Source organism: Danio rerio, chromosome 10, assembly GCF_052040795.2.
Source record: "Danio rerio strain M-AB ecotype USA chromosome 10, GRCz13ab, whole genome shotgun sequence".
Taxonomy (NCBI): domain Eukaryota; kingdom Metazoa; phylum Chordata; class Actinopteri; order Cypriniformes; family Danionidae; genus Danio; species Danio rerio.
The window spans coordinates 3,315,254-3,339,000 of record NC_141030.1 but is presented as its reverse complement, the minus strand read 5'-3'; the positions used below and the strand labels follow the sequence as shown (position 1 = coordinate 3,339,000).

At 38.2% G+C, this 23,747-nt stretch overlaps 2 protein-coding genes across 10 annotated transcripts in view; one reads left to right on the top strand and one right to left on the bottom strand.

The window, feature by feature from the left end:
- Positions 1-23,747, bottom strand: part of zfyve16 (zinc finger, FYVE domain containing 16) — a 270,886-nt gene that overhangs the window by 205,277 nt on the left and 41,862 nt on the right. For 6 of the 7 annotated variants that reach the window (XM_087269947.1, XM_087269946.1, XM_087269948.1 and 3 more), the window contains 5 exons: positions 22,984-23,064; positions 22,722-22,884; positions 19,394-19,499; positions 16,770-16,946; positions 14,384-15,376 (listed from right to left, as the gene is read on the bottom strand). The exons of the other annotated variant lie outside the window; for it this stretch is intronic. In XM_087269947.1, coding sequence (XP_087126073.1) covers positions 15,218-15,376; positions 16,770-16,946; positions 19,394-19,499; positions 22,722-22,884; positions 22,984-23,064 — 686 coding nt within the window. In that variant the 3' untranslated portion in view covers positions 14,384-15,217. Of the gene's footprint in view, positions 1-14,383; positions 15,377-16,769; positions 16,947-19,393; positions 19,500-22,721; positions 22,885-22,983; positions 23,065-23,747 lie in introns of those variants that run through there. 7 annotated transcript variants of the gene reach the window in all.
- Positions 2,379-11,543, top strand: ankrd34ba (ankyrin repeat domain 34Ba). Of its 3 annotated transcripts, none has more exons than XR_015500691.1 (3): positions 2,379-2,524; positions 8,205-9,965; positions 10,121-11,543. XR_015500691.1 is itself a non-coding variant. In XM_087270012.1 (2 exons), exon 2 carries the CDS (start codon positions 8,266-8,268, stop codon positions 9,898-9,900), a length of 1,635 nt encoding a protein of 544 aa, XP_087126138.1. In that variant the 5' UTR covers positions 2,379-2,524; positions 8,205-8,265; the 3' UTR covers positions 9,901-11,543. The 3 variants fall into 3 exon arrangements, 1 of the variants encoding a protein (XP_087126138.1); XR_015500690.1 differs by having other exon boundaries at positions 8,205-10,672; positions 10,718-11,543; XM_087270012.1 differs by having other exon boundaries at positions 8,205-11,543.

The window sequence follows — 23,747 nt, the reverse complement described above, 5'->3', positions numbered from 1 at the left end:
GCCGTGTGTGTGTGTGTGTAATAAAATAAAAATACTTATTTATTACATACATATACAGCGGGTTAAATAGATGTTGATCACATGACCGTTTCTCTCAGAAAACACATTTCTAAAGGTGCTGTTGACTTGACATTTTCACCAGATATCAGTAATAACTGAAGTAACCCACACACACAAACAAATCAAGACTAATTAGTTTAGAAAACATGTTTTGTGTAATAAAATGAATTATGACACTGGGATAAAATATTGAACAAATGAAGAAAGGGAGGTGTAGAAAGCCATGGAAAGCCCAGACAGTAGCTAATCGCAGTATTTACACATAATATCACCACAACCAAAGCCAGACATGCTCAATCTAATAAATAAACCCGATCGCTCCACAACTAAACTAGTCTTCTTTTTTTGTTAGCATTTTGAAGATTTTATGGTGTTATTACCCTGCTGAAAAATCCAGCTTAAACCAGCCTAGGCTGGTTGGCTGGTTTTAGCTGGTCGACCAGGCAGGTTTCAAGAGGAATTTTGGCCACTTCCAGGCTGGTTTTAGCTGGATTTGGCTGGTCATTTTCCAGCCTGACCAGCTAAGACCAGGCTGGAAATGGCTGGAAACCAGACTGGAAGTGGCCAAAACCCCTCTAAAACCAGCCTGGTCAACCAGCTAAAACCAGCCAACCAGCTTAGGCTGGTTTAAGTTGGATTTTTCAGCAAGGTACTAATGTTTCCTTTCATCAAAGTAATTAGCTGCTACTAAAAGCACTCATTTAGAGCAACTCATCAATCTGAAGATGAGTTTAGTCAAGCCTGCGCGTAAAGATGGCGTTTGCACAATGTTTCTTTATTTCACTAGTTGTCATGGAGATAGCATTGCTCAAGTGGACTGAAACTACGCCACCTTCCCATCAACCTGACGACAGTTGCAGAGTGCGACCATTCAGACCCAGAGCAGGCACACAAACACCAAAAATTCTTAGATATGATGACGAAAAACAGGAAATAAAGCTATATATACATATATATATATACACACACACACACATATATATATATATATATATATATATATATATATATATATATGTATATGTATATATATGTATATGTATATATATATATATATATATATATATATATATATATATATATATATATATATATATATATATACGTATATATATATATATATATATATATATATATATATATATATATATATATATATATATATATATATATATATATACGCAATGGTGTGTATATATGTATATAATTTTTTTTATTTATTTATTTTACTATATATATTTTATTTATTTTATTATATTTATTTATTTTATTACATTTTATTATATTTTAATATATTTATTTATTTATTTTTATTTATTTATTTTTATTTATTTTTTTATAAAAATTTTTTTTTTTTAATATCCTAATTTTATTTATTTTTTTGTTACTTTTGTCTCCGTACCCCTAGAAAAGGGACCAAAATGTAACACGGGATGTGTGTAGAGCCATCAGAAGGTCTATTTTGCCACAAGCCACATACAAAATGTTACCCTGGTTTTCAAATACACCTTGGAACCTACATGACTTGAAGGACAGGGAACCCTCAGGAGTCTTATATTATATATTTCTGGCTGCATTGTCACTGTTTTGAAAGCATCTGGAAGGATGGCAAAAACGTATAACTTTTTAAATTCTTATTAAATTCCTGAACGGCTTAGCTCACCAGTATTTGAGTGAGCTCCTGGTATATTACAGCCCTCACGTCCACTACACTCAATTCAATTGATTACTCCTAGAATATCAAGAATCAACTGTAGGCGGTCGATCCTTCTCAAATCTGGCAGCTAAACTCTGGAACAGCCTTACTTGCACAGTTTTGGAGGCAAACACATTCTGTCAGTTTGCACTAGCAAACAAAAAACACAAAGGCATAATGGTAAAATCAGAGTCATCTAAAGCAGGGGGTCAAATTCTGCTCTGCACGGTTTATTTCCAACACTGATCTGACCTTGAGACCCTGTAACCCATCTTACAACTGGTGGTCATTTCAAGTGTGATAATGAAGTAATCTCTCACAAGAAATGTCTCACTTTGTCATCCTTGAGTAAGTCTTCCAATGTTAAATAAATAAACTTTGCATTTCCAATTAAAGCAGGACATGCTTCTAAGAAATGAGTCTTGCAGAGGCAGAAATGCCTCAACAAAACGTACAAATCAGTCCTCTCAATTCTGAAGGACTCCAGTGCATCTGAAGTTCTTGAGAATCAAGGTTATTTTAAGTCTTGATGTTTGCCTGCTTCGCTCTCTCGCTCTCTCGTTCTCCCACCCAGCCAGTTTCTCCTCTCAGCATGTGAATAATGCACCTCTCACTGTCGCTTAGATCTGATCAACGTCATGCCTGCAATGCAAGTGCGTTCAAACGCATTTCCTCAGCGGACAGACAGGCGACCGTGACACCAGCAAAATATACCTCAGACTTCATCCTCGATCTGCATCGGACAGAATTTGTGTGTGTGATTATACGGTAAGAACAATCTCTATCCATCAACTCTGTATTATCTAATATCACAGAATGAAATGCTTATAATGAAATACGTTTTGATTTCTTAAGCTACCTACAGTGCATATTTTATTTCCATGCAATAGTACACAGTTAATAACAGTGATTAAGAGCATTGTTGTATCGATTGTTTCCCTGACTGAGGGAGAACGCTCACTGCCCTGATTAGAATAGAAACACTTTGCGACCTCTTCAAAATTTCAAGTGGATAGCGAATATTATTCATGCATCATCTTGCCGTGTACACTACAAAAAGCTTGAGGACGATTCTAAACATGTTTTGCTTTGCAGTTTTTTACTTTTATACTGGCGTGAAGAAAAGCAGGATTTTCCCACTTTGCTCTTTGTATGGCACACAATTGGACGTGTATCTCATAAGTGGAGCTTCTTTACCTGCTCCCAGCAGAGTTGAGCAGAACATCGCTGACTAGTCACAGATACTCCAAAGCAATCGTCATTTCCTCCATGGTAACGGTGCGCGAGCTGCTTATAACAACTTGTCCAAACCCTTGTTTTTGCATAGATGAAATGCACAGTGGTACTTGGAGAGTCATAACTGTTCCTCTGACAGACAGCGAGACTTTGCATTTAACATCTGAAACATACAAGTCAAGAAGAAATGACGTTTGCAAGCATTTATGTTGAACTTGATTTTCAAGCAGAAAAAAGCAGAACAAGACTTAACAGCAATACATGAAAAGGACAGTCGAATGATTGAGGAGTGTTGCATGTTGATGAATGATTGTAAAATCAATAATACTGTGTACTGAAATTAGCTTAACAATTAATTCATTGATTTCATGTGATATTTTGGTATTGTAACCTACTGTACAACTGAACCTAAACACATTTATATTGTATATATACACACACCGGGACCTTACTAGTACTGAGTTGGACCCCCTTTTGCCTTCAGAACTGCCTTAATCCTTCGTGGCCTAGATTCAACAAGGTACTGGAAATATTCCTCAGATGTTGACATGATAGCATCACGCAGTTGCTTCTGATTTGTCGGCTGCACATCCATGATGTGAATCTCTCATTCCACCACATCCCAAAGCTGCTCTATTGGATTGAGCTCTGGTGACTGTGGAGGCCATTTGAGTACAGTGAACTCATCGTCATGTTCAAGAAACCAGTCTGAGATGATTCACGCTTTATGACATGGTGTGTTAACCTGCTGGAAGTAGCCATCAGAAGATGGAGACACTGTGGTCATAGAGGTGCTCAATTGATACTAATGGGCCCAAAGTGGGCCAAGAAAATATCCCTCACACCATTACACCACCACCACCAGCCTGAACCGTTGATAAAAGGCAGGATGGATCCATGCTTTCATGCTGTTGATGCCAAATTCTGACCCGAGCATCCGAATGTGGCAGCAGAAATGGAGACTCATCAGAGCAGGCAACGTTTCTCCAATCTTCTATTGTCCAGTTTTGGTGAGTCTGTGTGAATTGTAGCCTCAGTTTCCTGTTCTTAGCTGACAGGAGCGGCACCCGGTGTGGTCTTCTCCTGCTGTAGCCCATCCGCCTCAAGTGTTGTGCATTCAAAGATGCTCTTCTGCAGAGCTCAGTGGTAACGAGTGCTTATTTGAGTAACTGTTGTCTTTCTATCAGCTGGAACCAGTCTGGCCATTCTCCTCTGACATCAACAAGGCGTTTACGCCCACAGAACTGCCGCTCACTGGATATTTCCTCCTTTTCTGCTCATTCTCTGTAATACCCAAAGATGGTTGTGCGTGAAAATCATAGTAGATCAGCAGTTTCCGAAATACTCAGAGCAGCCTGTCTGGCACCAACAACCATGCCACATTCAAAGCCACTTAAATCCCCCATTCTGATGCTCGGTTTGAACTGCAGCAGATCGTCTTGACCATGTCCACATTCTTAAATGCATTGAGTTGCTGCCATGTGACTGGCTGATTAGAAATTTGCATTAACGAGCAGTTGGACAGGTGGCCGATGAGTGTACAAATAAAAGTACATTTAATGAGTTCAGTTTATCATGATAAAGTAACAGGTGATCACTAAAAGACTACAAAACACCAAAAAATTATATTAAAAATAAAGAATTGTATACAATAACAAGCACTGCTTTCCAAATCCTTACAAGACCAGATTCCAAGAAAAAAAAGTAAAAATATTTAGCCAAACCAACACAAATGACTAAAGATCTGGCAAAACTGACTTTCAACAAATGCAAGTAGAACTCTTACTGTATTCCATAAGCTTCATCCTGGATACTATATCTATACGCTCTTTACATAAGCACCGCCTCTCCAACTAACTTGAAAGGCTTTCGGAAAGCTTAACAGCAATCGAAGGCATGATGTTCTGTCAGCGCTCAGAAAGTAACACCAAGGACAGCAAACACAATGGCCTTTAGAAAGATGCAGCTCCTGAAGAAAGTGTGAGGGAGGGCAAGCTCTGTGCTCAAGCTGAAAAGGACAGGCACCGCAAAGAATGTTGTCTGGCAGTAATGGCAAACAATAAAGCCAAGGTCTCTGCCTTCGTTTATTGAATTTAGCTTTTCAAAAAAGATAGCACTTGGGAGGGAGAGCTGTAATTCTGCAGAACCAGAGTAGTTGCTGAGCAGGAATGAATTCGTCTCAATCTTTTATTTTCAACATTATGCGTGTAGCCAATCAAGCACCTAATAACACAGTATAATGTAGAGCTGCTCGACTCTTCCATTCTGTAGATGTAATGTGTGTAATTTGCAGAAAAAGCTTTCAATTTTTAAAGATCTATTGCAACAAAGAGTGTGCAGTGCGTGATTATACACTCACAACAAACTTTATTATGTTAGCCAAATATTTTCCTCTTCAATCAGAGGCATTTTTACATAGCAAAAACCTCAAATCTATAAGTTGAGTACTCAAAAATGTTGTTTCAACTAGTTTTTTATTTTAAAATTGAAAACAAATCCAGTGTTATGTTATGCACTTAATTACATGCACATTTTCAAGTTTAGAACCTCAAATAAATTAAGCAGCCGAAATTGCCAAATTTTTTGTTTGTTTTCAATTTTACTGTTCACGCTTGTAAGAAGTACATTTAACAACAACATTTTTGTTTTTCGGTAGTTTTTTAATTTGTATTAAACCACAGGTTTTTATTGTTTTACAAAACAAAAACATGTACTATCCCATATTATCAGTGTAAAAAATAACAAAAAACATTAGTGTGTGGACTTACAAAAAAAAATACAAAAGAACTCCATTACGCCCTATTCACACGGGGCGTCAGCGTCAACGCTTCCCATTCACTTTGAATGGGTGACGTCAGGCGTTGCCGAACTGCATTGTGGATCCGTCGGCGCCGCTTCATAAGCGTTCCTCGCTGCAGAAGTTGGGACCAGCTCAACTTTTCAAGCGCCGACGGAAGCGTCAGCCAATCAGATCGCTGTATGCAAATACACCAGCTCAGACAGTGGCCTATTGCTGACTGAATTTCATTGGCTGACGCTTCTATGACAATCGTTTCAGCTCCAACTTCAGACACGCCCTCTGTCAAGCGTTGACGCTGAAGCCCCGTGTGAATAGGGCGTTAGTGTGAGTTATTAACCTAATTTTTTTGGGTTGCTACAAGTTAAATATTGTTTTAAAGCGACTGACAGATATATTTAGCTTTAAATTACCTGCATTTTTAAATTGATTTAATTATCAATATTTTCCTGTTTTGAAAACTTAATAAAATAATTCTGGCAACTTAAAAGTTTTAATCTAATCGGCATTTTAGAATTTTTAAGTTACAATAATATATTAAACTATTTAGTGGTAACGGACCTCTTGAGTTATTTTTTAGAGTGTATAAAGCGTACGGGGGTTCATTTTTTAAACTAATTTCTGCTGGCTCTAAATTACCAGCAGGGTCAAAATTTTACTGAAAAAACTATTGTTCTTAACAAGACTTCTGTCCTCTGATTGATAGTGTATAGTCCGAGGAAAAAGCCATTTTCAATGGTTTACAATGGTCCAGGGACGCCTCTAAAAAGAGAAGGGGGTGGTGGTGCTGAGACGAGACGAAAGCAAAGAGTGGAGGGGGGGTTGTTGGGGTTTGACGAAAGTGAAGGGTGGGGCCAGGGCCGGAGCAAGCTGAACTGCCGATCTAGGCAGAGGCATTCACGCCGCCCTCAACCCAAAGGGAAAACGAAAGTGACCGGTTATGGACCCTCTCGCCGCCCTCTCTATTCTGCCGCCCTATGCGCGGATATAACTGAGGAAGCGGGTGGTGAGGGAGGTGTTGCGGACGCTGCCCTCTCTATTCTGCCGCCCTATGCATATATATAACTGAGGACGCGGCTGATAAGGATGGTGAGGGAGGTGTCGCCTCTATGGACGCGCCGGCCCTGGGTGGGGCGGACAACGAAAGTGATGGGTGAAAATACATGGGCCCTTAAAATCGTCCTAACCCTCACGCCACACCCTTCCCCCCTCTACGCTTTATTTTTCAAAATGATCATAGCTGTTTTAAGGCTTTAAACTCCTCGCTCCATACTTCATGTGCTTTTCTTAGACATTAACATTTTCACACTTTTCTCTCTTTTTTAAACACTCTCAAAGTTCAAACTTTCGAAGAAAAATGAGTCTAGGATAATAGAATTCATTTATTTATTCTGTAATGGTGTCCTACATCCATGTAACTTCTACCTTCCTTAAGCATGTCCTGGAGTGCAACTATTTGTGCAATGGTTAGCATCTTCCTCTGCCTTTTGGGGGCTACCGTAGGTGCCTTTGACAGTGCAGAAAGTTTCATCGACATTGTGAAGAGAAAACTTACTTCTCTACAACAGATCAACTGAAGATTTACGTACATTTTGCAGGATGAACGCATTCTGTACTGTACAGGAGACAAGGCACAAGGAAAATTGATTGACAATGGTCTACAGCAGGGGTCACCAAACTTGTTCCTGGAGGTCCGGTGTCCTGCAGATTTTAGCTCCAACCCTAATCAAACACACCTGAACAAGCTAATCAAGGTCTTACTAGGTAAACTTGAAACATCCAGGCAAGTGTGTTGAAGCAAGTTGGAGCTAAACCCTGTAGGGACACCGGCCCTCCAGGACCGAGATTGGTGACCCCTGGCCTACAGCAAGTCAGGACGCAGAACACAAAGCGCTGTAGAAAAAAAGCAAGTCAAATTGCACAAACAAAATCGGTAAAAATGCAAAACCGTGAAAAGTAAACTGCGTTATAGCGAGGGACTTATGTAGTTGTAAAAACAAGGAAAGACAGCCATTGTAAAAAACAACTAAACGGAATCAGCCATCATTTAACCGTCTTTCCCTCATTGCATTATGTGTTTCCACAACAAAAACTGTATCATGCTAGGAGGAACAAATAAACAACATATACAAACTTTATCTTTTATTTATCTATAGCAGAGGCACCCAATCCTGTTGCTGGAGATCTACCTCCCTGCACAGTTCAGCTCCAACCCTGATCAAAACTACTAAACCGAATAAGTAGGATCTGAAGGAGCACTTGGTAACTATAGACAGGTGTGTTTGATGCAGGTTGCAGCTGAACTCTGGGGGAAGGTAGATCTCCATGAACAGGATTGTGCACCCCTGATCTATTGGTTCAATTAACCATTTAATTTAAGGTTTTACACATTAATCTTGTTCCTCTCTTTGACAGGTATTGCCATGGCAGCATTGGTGATCCCCGTCAGATGTGAGTCACAGTAACCAAAGTAAAGATGGAGGGTCCACAAATGATCAATGTTGATGGCAACTCACTGCTCAAAGCCGTTTACCTAAGCCGTCTCCGTCTCACAAGGCTTCTACTCGAAGGAGGCGCATATATAAACGAGAGTAACGAGTGTGGTGAAACACCCCTGATGGTTGCCTGCAGGAGCAGGCACACAGACCACCAAAGTGTCCCAAAGGTTAAGATGGTGGGGTATCTACTTGAAAGTGGCGCTGACCCAAATATCCAGGATAAAAGTGGGAGGACCGCTCTAATGCATGCCTGTTTGGAGCAAGCCGGTCCTGAGGTAGTGGAGTTGCTCTTAAGTAACGGTGCAGATCCTTGTCTTGAGGATCATACCGGTTCTTCTGCTCTAATATATGCCATCAATGGCAGTGGCGAAGAAACTCTTAAATTACTGATCGATGCCTGCAAAGCCAGAGGAAAAGAAGTTATCATCATCACCCCAGACAAACTTGCATGTGGAAAGCAAATGGCAAAACAGTACCTCTCCATTCCACCGCTCGCTATGGTGGAACAATGGGACAACCCGAGTTCCTCTGCAGTTCCATGTGCATCTCCATCTGATATTCTCCTCAGTACTTCTCCACAAGGCACACTTTCTTCTAGTCCTGCTGAGCATATATTTTACTTCCAGGACCCCCAGAGCATGACAAATTCCCAGCCAACCTCTCCATCCCACCAGAGTCCCCTGGTGAACAGTCGAGTGAGCAAACTGCACAATCTCCAGAGATTACACTCAGAGCCATGGCTGAAAATCCCACATGCCTTCCTTGCACAACAGCATGCTAAAAGCATCACGGCTACAGAGGAACTTCCGGACATCACACCCGAAGAAGAAATGAGCTTCAGAATGAACCGGCTGACTTTCGGTAATATGCCGCTATCTCGCCATTGCAGTGTTGAATTGAAAGAAGCTGGCTGTTTGAGTCAAAGACAAGGTAACAATGGTGAACGTCTAAGACCTGAAGGTGCACTCTGTCGAAACATGTCCTTTGACAGCTTGTCTTCATTGCACTCTTTATCTCATCCAAATCTTCACAGCAAAAGCAGCATGGACGCATTTCCGGCGGAGAAAGATCCAGACAAATCCCTGCCAAACTTGGCTGTGTCCAGTCTCCGTAACATCATTCAGAGGAGAAAACTAGGAATGGACCACTACAGCTCCGATTCCCAGCTATCGGTGAGCCTTGCAAACTCTCCAGAAGACCGCAAAGGGCAGCAGGAGAGGAAGAGACATGCCAACACACGTTCTCCTACCCTGGTGGGCTCCAGGGAGTCTCTCGAGAGTGCTTCATTAACGCACTTACACAGAAGAAATCCCATTAGCTATGAACGTCGGGGCTCTGGGGTGCTTTTGGATCCCATTTCCCATCCTCGAGCGGGATTCCTCCCCCCGTTGAACCAGCACGCACCAATCCCAAACATCACTCCGAGTGGCAATCTAAGCGCCAACAACAAATCAGTTTGTGGTGCAGCAGTGGGGACGAAACCCTGCATTCCCTCAGCACCCACAGGTTTTCCAAAGGACCACAAGACCAGGAGGATGCTGATGAGAAGACACTCCATGCAAACAGAGCAGATCAAGCAGCTGGGGGACTTCACTGAAATCTTTGGACATTGAATGTTTGCTGGTTAAATCCAATACAGCAGTTCTCAATCCCGGCCCTCATACCAAACTCTACAGCAGTGGTCACCAAACTTATTCCTGGAGGGCCGGTGTCCTGCAGATTTTAGCTCCAACCCTAATCAAACACACCTGAACAAGCTAATCAAGCTCTTACTTGGTATACTTGAAACATCCAGGCAGGTGTGTTGAAGCAAGTTGGAGCTAAACCCTGCAGGGACACCGGCCCTCCAGGACCGAGATTGGTGACCCCTGCTCTACAGGATATTCCACCATGAATTCAGTTTGAAGGGAGTATTAGATTTAAGAGCACTACTTTTTAGTGTGTGATGTGTTAAATTAAATTGTAATTATTTACAGAGGTATATTATGTCAGGCTTTACGCTACTCTAGTAGTAGTAGAGTACTCTAAGATGCTGCGGGCAGTGCCTTTGTGCAAATCTGTGAATGAATGTTACGAGGTGGATTAAAGTTTTTAGTAAGCTCAGGTAGAGATTTATGAAGGAACAGGAACTAAGGAACAATGCATACTGTGTAGGGATGTGTCAGTCAGAAAGGGAGCGCAGGGACCAGGATTGAGACATGCTAATCTAAGATAAACAGATGCAACCATGCATTCTTAAAGGTGCAGTCACAAATAAGAGAAAGTCCAGTCAATTCCAGAGGGATCAGTGTGTTTGGGAGTTTGTGTGAGGAAGAAAAATTAGAGCCCTGCACACCCTGCTGAAAAATCCAGCTTAAACCAGCCTAGGCTGGTTGGCTGGTTTTAGCTGGTCGACCAGCCTGGTTTTAGAGGGGTTTTGGCCATTTCCAGGCTGGTCTCCAGCCATTTCCAGCCTGGTCTTACCTGGTCAGGCTGGAAAATGACCAGCCAAATCTCTTAAACAGAAATTGGGGGGGAAAAAATAAACAGGGGGGCTAATAATTCTGACTTCAACTGTAAGTCACTGTATAGAACATAACTTTGCTTGTGTATTGTGCTTAATACTCAAAATATCTTTAAAAAAGTAAAAGAAAACTACAATTAATTGCAATAGAGGTCTGTACTTCAAGCAGAAATCCCATTTCAAAACCTTCATCTAAACGCTAAAACAGATCCATATTGTCATAAACGACTACGAGACAATGCATTTTGAATATTTATCAAAATTTTATTCTACATAGGATACATATTAGAAATGAACGTTGTTTTGAAGAACTTTCTTAGGTCCCATACCAGATAATTAATCAAATAATTCTGGTTTTCATGAATAAATAGATACACATTATGCAAACCGGTACATCCCGACAGCTTTTTCGTAAAGCATAAAAAATACTTTAATCGTAATGATTGAATTAATCAGTTACAGTGAGAAAATAATTTAACTCCCAAAATATTCCACAAAGCCCAAATATACGGGAGCAGATCTGAGATGTCTATAAAATGCTCGACTCATTCCACAGATATCGAATCTCAATCCTTCCCCAACAATCGTTTGTATCTTAAGAACATTTGTATTTGGTTTGTGACAGAGTTATACAAGTCTTCAGATTATTTAAATATATATATACCAGTCAATATATCAAATAAACTGATTAATCGCTGTTTATATGTTGTTTTATCACCATGAAGAAACGCATAATAAAAAGTAAGGAACAATCACTCGCCCTGTATTTCATTCCACCGACCACAGTAAAAGTGCATTTTGCTAATTAATGAGTTTTGATTCGTGTTATGCTGCAGCATTTCAAAAAACCAATGCATTCAGAAACTTGGAAACCACATAATCATAATAATAACAAAGAGCATAGAATGACCAAGAGGCGACACTCTAGTGTAATTTGGGAAACAGCCACTAGAGGGCGCGGCGGCCATTAGAACAACAGCATTTTATAAGTCTGTAAAATAAACTATTAAAAGTGCTGATGACTGTGATGGTAAGTGTTGTATTATCGTCTTTCAGGTTGTATCTCCGCTTTAATGCGCTTTTTAAATAAATAAATAAACAAAGCAGCTGCTTGCCATCGCGACCGTAATGAGATCCAATGGACGGCCGATCGCTTTCACTCCAAAATGGCGGAATCCGGGGCTGTTGCTGGGCGCTGCTGTTGCAATGGAGCGCTCTATTGAGTGTCGCCTCTTGGTCATTCTCAACTCTTTGATAATAATTAGTGAGGAAGAAAGTTGTTTTGCATTTTTCAAATAGACTTGAAGCTGAATGTAAAATCGTAAGACCACAGTTTAGTGAATAAAGGTTATTGCATTTATAAAACAGCTACGTAATCCTGAAACAGCATATCCAGCGTGTTTTAGGAGGACAGAGTTTTCATAGGATCCGTCGAACTCATCAAAAAGTTACAGATATTTTATCGTCCGCAGTATAGAGAGAACATTTGGCAGCCTCATAACCTGGCATCATGGTGAGCTAACATAAAATAGTAAGACATGGAAAGCATTCAGATGGGTGGAGATTATTATTTTAGGCAAATAATTGTGTTTTTGATTTCCTGGCTGGTCATAGTAGTGTTAAAAGAATAAAACAGTTCAACAATTCAATAAAAGAAAACTTGAATCAATGCAGTAGTGTGAAAATAACGATAAATGCTAAAGCATACACCACCTGACAAAAGTCTTGTCGCCTATGCAAGATTAAGGAACAACAAATAACAACTTGACTTCTAGTTGATCATTTGGTATCAGAAGTGGCTTATATAAAAGGTAAAGGTCTCTTGATTACACGCTTTTTACCAAAATAAAATATGATCATGCCTTGATTATTAATGATTTCATTAGGACAGTAAGGTCTGACTTTGCTTAGACTAAAGTCTCATCACTGAACAGAAATAATGTCCAGTATAGAATATAAAGTCCTGCTGCAGTGGAGACAGAATGAATATTGTGTCTGACTCCATCATGAGCTTGGAGGACTGCATCCATACATCTCTGCACTGACTCAAATCACTGATTAATAAAGTCATCTGGAATGGCAAAGAAAGCGTTCCTGCAGGACTCCCAGAGTTCATCAGGATCCTTTGGATTCATTTTCAATGCCTGCTCCTTCATCTTACCTCAGACATGCCCAATAATGTTCATGTATGGTGACTGGGCTGGCCAATCCTGGAGCAGCTTGACCTTCTTTGTAGAGATGCGCGGATGGCGGTTACAGCCGCGGAATCCGTGGTTTCGGGCGGATGACATGACGAAAAATTATATTTTAATTAAATTCGGGCGGGTGGTGGGCGGTTGTACTGTTTTTGTACACATAGCTGGCGCACCAACGAAAAAGCCTAGGACTGACTTCACAGAATGAGAGGAGGAATCGGATACACTAATTCTGGATGAAGTACAGAAGTCTTCCTCTACAAAATTAAGAATAGACGGATCAGCAGAGGGAAATCTACTTTCCTTTTGGGAGAAACAAGGCAGTCATTCCCACGTCTACAGCACCTTGCCAAGAGAATTCTATGCATTCCAGCAACAAGTGCTGCGAGCGAGCGCTCCTTCAGTGCAGCAGGGCGCATTAGAGGCCAGGCGCTCTCGTCTGAATGTTGAAATGATGTGTCAAAATGCGTTTTCTATTAGGCTACTATAATAAAAAAATGTACAGTACAGTGCGTTTCATTTAGGCTATTTATTTATTTATTTTTGTCCCTGTGCACCGATTGGAGACGGAGTTCACTGCTGATATTCTGAGAGCTTTATAGGGTGCTTCTCATTTCTTATTTGTGTATCCTCGTTTCCTTCCCTTGCTTTCTTTCCTCGTCTTTCCAACCCTATAGGATGCGAGGGAAGGACGCAAAAAAAAACAAAACTCAAGGACCGAGGAATCGAATCAAGTGAAACGACACGTCCTCGTATTGTTTAGCGTCACTTCAAAGCGTCAATTAATGCTGGATTTGACTTGCACGTTTGGATTAACTGCATGTCATTAAAGTCATTCTCTATTTTCTAATAATCAATAAAGAAACATTCATTTAATAATAAAAAGGAATAAGCCATTCAAATAAAGAGCTCAGTCAGCAGATGGCGGGCGGGTGCGGTTTTAAAAATTGGTCAAAAATGTTAGTGCGGATGGATGGCAGATGGATGATGAGTTTTATGATGCGGTTGCGGATGAAATAATAGCCCATCCGCGCATCTCTACTTCTTTGCTTTCAGGAGCTTGGATGTGGAGGCTGAAGTATGAGCAGGAGCGCTATCCTTCTGGAGAATTGTCCCTCTCCTGTGGTTTGTAATGTAATGCGCAGCACAAATGTCTTGATACCTCAGGCTGTTGATGTTGATCATCCACTCTGAAGATCTCTCGCACGCCCCCATACTGAATGAACCCCAAACCATGATTTTTCCTTCACCAAACTTGACTGATTTCAATGAGAATCTTGGGTTCATGCGGGTTCCAGTAGGTCTTCTGCAGTATTTGTGATGGTTGGGATGCAGCTCAACAGATGATTCATCTGAAAAGTCTATCTTCTGCCACTTTTCCAAATTGTCAACTAGAAGTCAAGTTATTATTTGTTGCTCTTACAATTTTTCTCAGGTAGTGAATATTGTCATAGGGATGATTTTATCGTCTCTTTTCTTCTGTCAGGATAAATCTGCAAGCGTACCACTGAGTTATACGCTCAAGTGGGGTTTTTTAGGGCTATAACCGTGTCATTTCAATGCCTTATCAAAAATATCACCTTTAATAAACATGTCCACAAATATTATTGAAGCTTAATAAAAGCTTAAACGACTTAGCAGATGACTTCATCTATCGTAAATCAGGCATATTTTACCCTCTGCGTATATTACAGATCAAGGAAAAAAAACGACTAAAGATGCGGTACTTAAAAAGTACAATAATTAATACTTAATATCTTCATGTAGATTCTTAAATCCACACGAAGCTACTTCATATGATCGCTGTGAATTAAAACGGATGGAAATCAAACACTGCAGATTCCAGCTCAGAAAAACAAACAAACGTGAAAAAGTTTGAGAATCGCAGCACTTCACATGCTCGGACACCATGTGTGCAAGTAATCAAGTAATGATTATAATTCTTGGTATATCTTGACTTCGTGGTCTTACAAGAACGATTCGAAACCAACATTCATCGACCTGAACACAACTAAAGAAGCACACCGTATTTCTCACGCTTTTATTTGAGTTGCTGATCCAAGATCCGGGTTTATTCTAAAGGATCGCTAATATAGTCCCTTAAAACGCTTCTTCAAGCTCTCCATACCTGTTCAGAGAGCAGACACGGAGTCTCCTCCTGCACCTCATTGGTATCGGTCGTGAAGTCCCATTGGCTGCTCTGTGGATGGAAAGTTTATAAGTCACCAGTGATCAAATGCTCAGTGAGATGTAGAAGAAAAACTCCATGTCCATGGCCTGATGGGGTACACAGGAGCTTCCTCCGTGGATGACAGGAATTAGAGCCCCGTCCAGATCGTTCATGTATTTCTGAGGCAGGAGGCGGCCAGAAGATCCAGCCTGGTACTCGACCTGAAAAAAACACAGCAATGAGGGAATTACCAATGCAACATACATTTAAAGTAGATCTGCACTATATGTCTGTAACGGAGGCCAGCTAGCGGAGTGCTACAGATGCTAGAGTCTATGGTCTTTAGCCTACTTGTTAAATCAACCGACTCCCATGCAAAGATTCGCCGGTTCAATCCCAGCTCAGACTGTTTTGGGAGCAGTAGGACCGGTGGGTTACAAATGGGGGCTCGTCCGGGATGGGAGTGAGATTAAGGGGTTGAGTGTAATAGAGGCCAGCTAGCAAAGTGCTATGCAGGTAAACTTCACTCCTCTGACCTCTAAAGTTGCTCTAGCGACAAACGCTAGAGGCCATGGTCTTTAGCCTTCTTGTTAGATCAACCGACTCTCATGCAAAGAATCGCCGGTTCAATCCCAACTCAGACTGTTTTAGGAGCAGTAGGACTGGTGGGTTACAAATGGGGGCTCGTCCGGGATGGGAGTGAGATTTAGGGGGGTGAGTGTATACGAGGCTAGCTAGCGAAATGCTATGCAGGTAAACCTCACTCCTTTGACCTCTAAAGGTGATCTAGCGACAAACGCTAGAGGCCATAGTCTTTAGCCTACTTTTTTAGGGCAACAGACTCCCATGCAAAGAATCGCTGGTTCGATCCCAGTTCAAACTGGGTAGGGTGCAGTAGGACCTATGGGTTACATGTCATTTCAGCATCGATATGGCAATGTGCTTATATGCAAGATATGCAATGTTGAGTCTGAATTATAGTTGACCAGGAGCTACAGAATTAGTTACAGAATTTATATGGAATTTATACGATTTAAGCAAAAAAAAAAAGTCTTACTTAGATTTCTTGTTTTGTTTCTAGTCTAAATATCCACATTTGAAGTGAAAAGAAGATTATTTAGCTTACCCATTGGCAGATCATTTGAAAAACTCTTAATTTTGTTTTATTTCTTCTGAAGTTGAACAATACAACACAATTTTTGCTTGATCGAAGAATTTTTAGATATTTGGACTAGAAATGAGACGAAGCAAATGTAAGAAAAGCATTTTTTGCATTGTGATTATTCAGTTTCTGTACCTGAAAACAATCAAATAGAGCTATTCAATTTATCTTGTGAAACTGGAAACATATCGCAATACTTATCGCAGAAAAATACTAATTTTCCAATATCGTGCAGGCCAAATTTAAAGTGACAGTGCAAAGCCTTTGTTACAAGTACATAAGAAAAGAACAATACTTATTATTAACTGGATCATTATCTAAATTAATTAAATGCGAGACTTATCTTTTGTATTTAGTATTTTAAGTACTTAAATTACAATAAAAAAGTTTATTGTTGATTACAGGGCTGGTTGAAGCATACCAAAAAGCTGAAGCATCCCAAAAAGCTTTACCATGTCTGAGTCAGTGGAGACTCGGAGTGCAAGAGAGTTGAATCCATTGGCCATGAGCACGGAGAGATGCGGGCAGAGGGCGGCACAGCTGGCGGTGGCGATCTCTCTCTGAAACTGAGCTGATGATGTGAGGATGGCAGGCAGGGACACGTCTGAAGACTTCAGCAAATAGAAGACCTGATGGGGCAGAGGGGACCAGAGATGAGTAAAAGTATGCAGATATGCATCAAAATGACTATGCAAAACATTGAGATCGAAAACAATAAATAGTGAATAATTATTCAGACTTTTAGAGTAATTTTCTATGAATATTCATATTATACTTAGTATACCTGTAATAGGTGTGCAATAGGATAGGTAATAGGTGTGCAATTTAGAGTAATAGGAAGAGCTTGATTAGCTATTATGTTTCCAGTTTAATTTAACATGTTTCTAAAATGAATTAGCATGTTGCTACCATGATTTATACACTAATCAACATGTTACCAGCATGTTTCTAGTATAAATTAGCATGTTGCTAGCATCTATCTAGTAAGATTTAGAATTTTGTTAACATCATCAAGTTTGAAAGCATGTTGCTAGCATGATTTTAGTATGAATTAACATGTTAGCATGTTTCTACTATGAATTAGAATGTTGTTAACATGTTTTTCTAGTATGAATCACGATGTTGTTATGCTTCTAGTATGAATAAAAATGTTCTTAGCATATTTAAGTATGAACTAACATTTTGTTACCATGTTTTTAGTATGAATTAGCATATTGGTAGCATTTTTCTAGTAAGAATTAGAATGTTGTTAACATCACTGAGTATGAAAACATGTTGCTAACATGTTTCTAGTATGAATTAACATGTTGTTAGCATTATTTAAAAATGAATTAACATGTTTTACCATGTTTTTAATATGAATAAGCATGTTAGCATGTTTGTAGTGAGTTAACATGCTGTTCAAATGGTTGTAGTATAAATTAGCATGTTATTAACATGATTTCAGTACGTTGACACTATTCTAGTTTGAATTAGCATGTTTTTAGCATGCATTTAGTCTGAAATAGCATGTTAACGTGTTTCTAATTTGAATTAGCATGTTGGATACCATGATTTGAACATTAATTAACATATTATAAGCAAGTTTCTAGTATGAATTAGTATTTAGTTAACATCATTATATATAAAAGCATATTGCTAGCATAATTCTAGTATGAATTAGCATCTTAGCTTGATTTTAGTATGAATCACCCTGTTGTTAAGTTACTAGTATAAATTAAAATGTTATTAACATGATTTGAGTATGAATTAACATGTTGTTACCATATTTCTATTAATTAGCATGATGTTAACATGTTTTTCTAGTATGAATTAGCATGTTAGCTTGTTTCTAGTATGAATAAACATGTTATTAGCATGTTTCTTGTATGAATTAACACAGTTTTAACATTAATAAACATGTTATCAACATGTCTCTAGTATAAATTAACACGTTGCTAGCATGTTTCCAGTATAAATTAACGTTAACATGATTTATATACAAATTAGCAATTGTTGCTAGCATGTTTCTAATATGAATAAGAATGCAGTTAGTATGTTGTTTTTAATATGAATTAGCATGTTTCTAGCTTGAATTAGCATGTTTTCAACAAGGGTAACATATCACTAGCATGTTAGAAGTATTAGCTAGTTTTAAAACAGCTATTCACAGTCTATAGGGCTGTTGCAAGCGTGCAGTAACTGGTTGTTATGACAGTCTGATGCAAAGTCATGAAGTCACAATATCTGGAAAAATGTTAAGTCTATGGGGCAGCTGCTCACGTGCAATAGGCGGTTGCTAGGGTGTGGCTATGAAATGAAAAGTTCATCAGTTATTGGCAGCTTGGTAGACCGAGTTAAATGAGCCCAGACTTAAATCAGTATAACAGTCTGATTTAATTTGGTTGAAACATTTGTTTACTGTGAACATGTATTTACAATAAAGCATTACACAGCTATTTTTCGGACATTAGAACTGTTAAAGGGGAGCTATTATGCAAAAATCACTTTTATAAGGGGTTTAAACAGTTGTGTGGCAGCAGCGTGTGAATATAACCAGCTTTTAATGGTAAAGATTTATTAGTTACATTTCTTTATAATCACACTTGATAGAAACAGGCTACAGAAACACTTGGATTGACATTCTCCCTTTGTACGTGTCATAAGAGGGGGAAAGCTCCGCCCACTAGTGACTCATCTCTCCCTCATTAGCATAGGACATCAGTCTTGCGAATCTGCCGCTATCCTGACACACAGGCATTTGTAGCCCCGCCCTCTTTTGAAAAGAGCGCAATCTCATTTTAATTTAAAGTGACAGTACCAAAATGGCACAATCAGAATCAAAGACTAAAAGGGGCAGCTTCAAAGAGTTAGAAAAGAAAACTTTGCATACAAACTCTATGGACATCAAAGACTTATTAGAAATCTTGTAAAATAGGGCACCTTTAAAGTAACCCTTCTTAGCTCAATATCTTGATAATACTGTGTAGCGTGATAAAAGCGTGATAAAAGCTATTAACCGTATTAAAAAAACGTATTAAAAAAACAATTAACCGTCATAAGCCTAAAGATGATACTAACATTATGCAGTACAAACCTCAGTACACCTGATGGTTCGGCCATCCATCTCGAACTCAGAGTCCTGCTGGATCTTCACGCTGGACACTCCCTCCAGAGACTTGCCGTCCACTGGACTGGTGACTCTGCAAAACATGTCAACACATAAAACATGCTACACTTTCTTAGAGGAATAAGCTTTGACCTGACACAGCATTTTGAAGCTGGAAGCTAAAGGAAAGAATTTTAAATAGTTCCCAATTAATGCAGAGAACATTTTCAAGGTCACCTGCAGCAGCGGGCAAACGGATCAATAGTTCTCCTCTCAGTAAAAGAGGTAGCTAGTACAGTATTGTCATGCAGCACTTCCATAAGACAGCCTCTGTTTAGAATCCACACTACAGCTCAAATGAATGGCATTATTATGCTTTTTTTAAGTGTTTGGAAGAAGGATATCTACAGAGCTTAACATGACAAAAATCCCATATCCTGATACAGCAGTGAAAATAAATATTGAACACATCATGTTTTTCCTCAGAATAATATTTCAAAAGGAGCTGTTGACATTGAACTGAAGCAGATTTAGGTAAAAACCCAAATACAAACAAAACAAAACAAAAAAAAATCTGAAAAATTAGCTACTGAACTACTGAAACATGTTTAATACTTTATATAAAAGGCTGCATTGGTGCTGGAAGCTTAAAGATGCCTCTCATAAGGAGAATGCTGTCTCATGCATTGCTCAGGTGTGAGTTTCTCACAGACTTTAAAAGAGTGTCAAGAAGTTTGAAACGGAGTGGTTTTTGAGTGGTTTATATTATGAATTAGCATGTTGCTAGTATGATTGGTATATTGTTAGTATGTTTTTAGAATGGACTGGTATATTGTTAGTATGTTTTTAGAATGGATTGGTATATTGTTATTATGTTTGTAGTATGGACTGGTATATTGTTAGTATGTTTGTAGTACGACTGATATATTGTTAGTATATTTTTAGTATGGACTGGTATATTGTTAGTATGTTTTTAGTTTGATTGATATATTGTTAGTATGTTTTTAGTATGGACTGGTATATTGTTAGTATGTTTTTAGTTTGATTGATATATTGTTAGTATGTTTTTAGTATGGACTGGTATATTGTTAGTATGTTTTTAGTATGGACTGGTATATTTAGTATGGACTGGTATATTGTTAGTATATTTTTAGTATGGACTGGTATATTATTAGTATGTTTTTAGTATGATTGGTATATTGTTAGTATGTTTTTATTATGGACTGGTATATTGTTAGTATGTTTGTAGTACGACTGATATATTGTTAGTATATTTTTAGTATGGACTGGTATATTGTTAGTATGTTTTTAGTTTGATTGATATATTGTTAGTATGTTTTTAGTATGGACTGGTATATTGTTAGTATGTTTTTAGTTTGATTGATATATTGTTAGTATGTTTTTAGTATGGACTGGTATATTGTTAGTATGTTTTTAGTATGGACTGGTATATTTAGTAGGGACTGGTATATTGTTAGTATATTTTTAGTATGGACTGGTATATTATTAGTATGTTTTTAGTATGATTGGTATATTGTTAGTATGTTTTTAGTATGATTAGTATTTTGTTAGTATGTTTGTAGTACGATTGATATATTGTTAGTATGTTTTTAGTATGGACTGGTATATTGTTAGTATGTTTTTAGTATGGACTGGTATATTGTTAGTATGTTTTTAGTATGATTGGTATACTGTTAGTATGTTTTTAGTATGATTGATATATTGTTAGTATGTTTTTAGTACGATTGATATATTGTTAGTATGTTTTTAGTATGGACTGGTATATTGTTAGTATGTTTTTAGTATGGGCTGGTATATTGTTAGTATGTTTGTAGTACGATTGGTATACTGTTAGTATGTTTTTAGTATGATTGGTATATTGTTAGTATGTTTTTAGAATGGACTGGTATATTGTTAGTATGTTTGTAGTATGGACTGGTATATTGTTAGTATGTTTGTAGTACGATTGGTATACTGTTAGTATGTTTTTATTATGATTGGTATATTGTTAGTATGTTTTTAGTATGGACTGGTATATTGTTAGTATGTTTGTAGTACGATTGATATATTGTTAGTATGTTTGTAGTATGATTGGTATACTGTTAGTATGTTTTTAGTATGATTGGTATATTGTTAGTATGTTTTTAGTATGGACTGGTATATTGTTAGTATGTTTTTAGTATGATTGGTATACTGTTAGTATGTTTTTAGTATAATTGGTATATTGTTAGTATGTTTGTAGTACGATTGATATATTGTTAGTATGTTTGTAGTATGGACTGGTATATTGTTAGTATGGACTGGTATACTGTTAGTATGTTTTTAGTATGATTAGTATTTTGTTAGTATGTTTGTAGTACGATTGATATATTGTTAGTATGTTTTTAGTATGATTGGTATATTGTAAGCACGTTTTTAGTATGGATTGGTATATTGTTAGTATGGATTGGTATATTGTTAATATGTTTCTAGTATGGATTGGTATATTGTTAGTATGAATTAGTATGCTGTTGGTATGTCTAATGTAAAGTCAAAGACAGTTTTTTAGTAGCAAGGGCATGGCTAATAAGTTGAAAGGTCATCAGTGATTGGCAGATTGGTAGTCGGAGTTAAGTGAGCCCAAACTTAAGTCTGTATGACTGTCTTGTGCAAAGTTATAAGGTCACAAAGTTTGGTTCAATGTTAAGTCAATGGGAGTTTTCCATATTTTCCCGGTCAGTTTTTGAAAAACTGTATGTCGGATCAGTTGGACAAGATATAGCAACTAAAATCAGAAAAGTTTAGAGGTTTGGAGTTAGTTTGTTGGTTGTAGTATGAATGGTCTAGGGGGAGATGGGTTCTTAAAATAGTCTAAGAATACGGAAGAAGAATACGTTTATGTAGTATAACATTATGTTGGATTTCTCAGAAAAAAATATACTATAGCAAATATTGTAAAAAATTCTCTGTTCTGTTAAACATAATTTGGAAAATATTTGAAAAGAATAAAAAAAAAATTCACAGGAGGGCAAATAATTTTGTCTTAACTACAGATCAATCGTTTCGTTGTAGGAGTCATGGCTATTGATTTGGACTCGTTTGTGTGTTTATTTTTAATCTAAAAATCCTGTCACCATTCACTGCCATTGTATGAATGACCAACAAGATTCATCTGCAAATCTTTTGTAATGTTCTACTCAAGAAAAAAGGGCACCTATATTTTGGATGACTTGTGGGGTGAGTAAATTAACTGCTCAGTTTCATTTTGGGGGGAAACTATTCCTTTAACTATAGCAAACGTGTGACAGTTTGATTGCACATGATAAATGGTTTGTACCCAGCGTTGACAGGTGCTGTCCAGTCGACCCAGCGCACATTCACATTTTCCCGTGTCTCTTCCGAGTCAGTCTTTCCACAGGGGATTTGGAAGTCGTTCTGGTCCCTGAGTGCCTGTCGCAAACCCTCCATCGTCTCTGGAGGGATCTGCACCATTAACCCATCTAAAGATACAAACAGCGTGACGGTGACACTCTGCTTTTAAAAACTACTGATCTGACTGAGGTACTGTATGAAAAATGACTGAAAAATAAAAGCGGTACCCTCCACAATGCTGGATTTGGCGATGAATCCTGATGATGCTTTCAGAGCGCCGTTAAAAACCACAAAACTAGCTCCAGTCACTGCAAAAGAAAGATTAGCTGGATTCACATGAACATGGTACAACAAACAAGCAAGCTTCTGTTAATTCAGGGAAAACCAAACAGAAAAATAAGCCATGACTCTCGTAACTCAAATTCTGTTGTGCTTTAGTATTTTACATGATCTAAATCTATGTTTTAAGTTTATTTTATATTGTAAATATTACGTATCCATTACAACTAAAATGGCTTAAAGATATGTTTAAATAATAAAAAAATTACACACATTTTATAACATTAATTTGAAATGATGGCTCCTCTAATGCAAAACAAATTCTTTAGGCTGTTTAAAAACCCATAAGTTTATTAATGAACAATGATCATTAAAGACCCCCTTCAGGGTTGCCAGATTGGGCAGTTTGCAATTTGGGTTTTGAATTGGATTGGATTAAATTGGAATGGGTTGGATTAGACTGGAGGGATAGATTGGAATGGATTGGGTTGAATTAGGTTGGGATGGATTGGATTGGGATGGATTAGAATGGGATGGATTGGATTGAGTTGGAATGGATGGATTGGATTAGATGGAATGGACTGAAATGGATGGATGGATTGGGATAGATGGATGGGAATGGATGGATGGACTGGAATGGATGGGTGGATTGAAATGGAAGGATTGGAATGGATGAATTGGAACTGATAGGAATAGATGGATGAACGGGAAT

What these genes read in the sequence shown, in the direction of transcription:
- ankrd34ba (XM_087270012.1), top strand. Translation starts at nt 8,266, where the DNA reads ATGGAGGGTCCACAAATGATCAATGTTGATGGCAACTCACTGCTCAAA.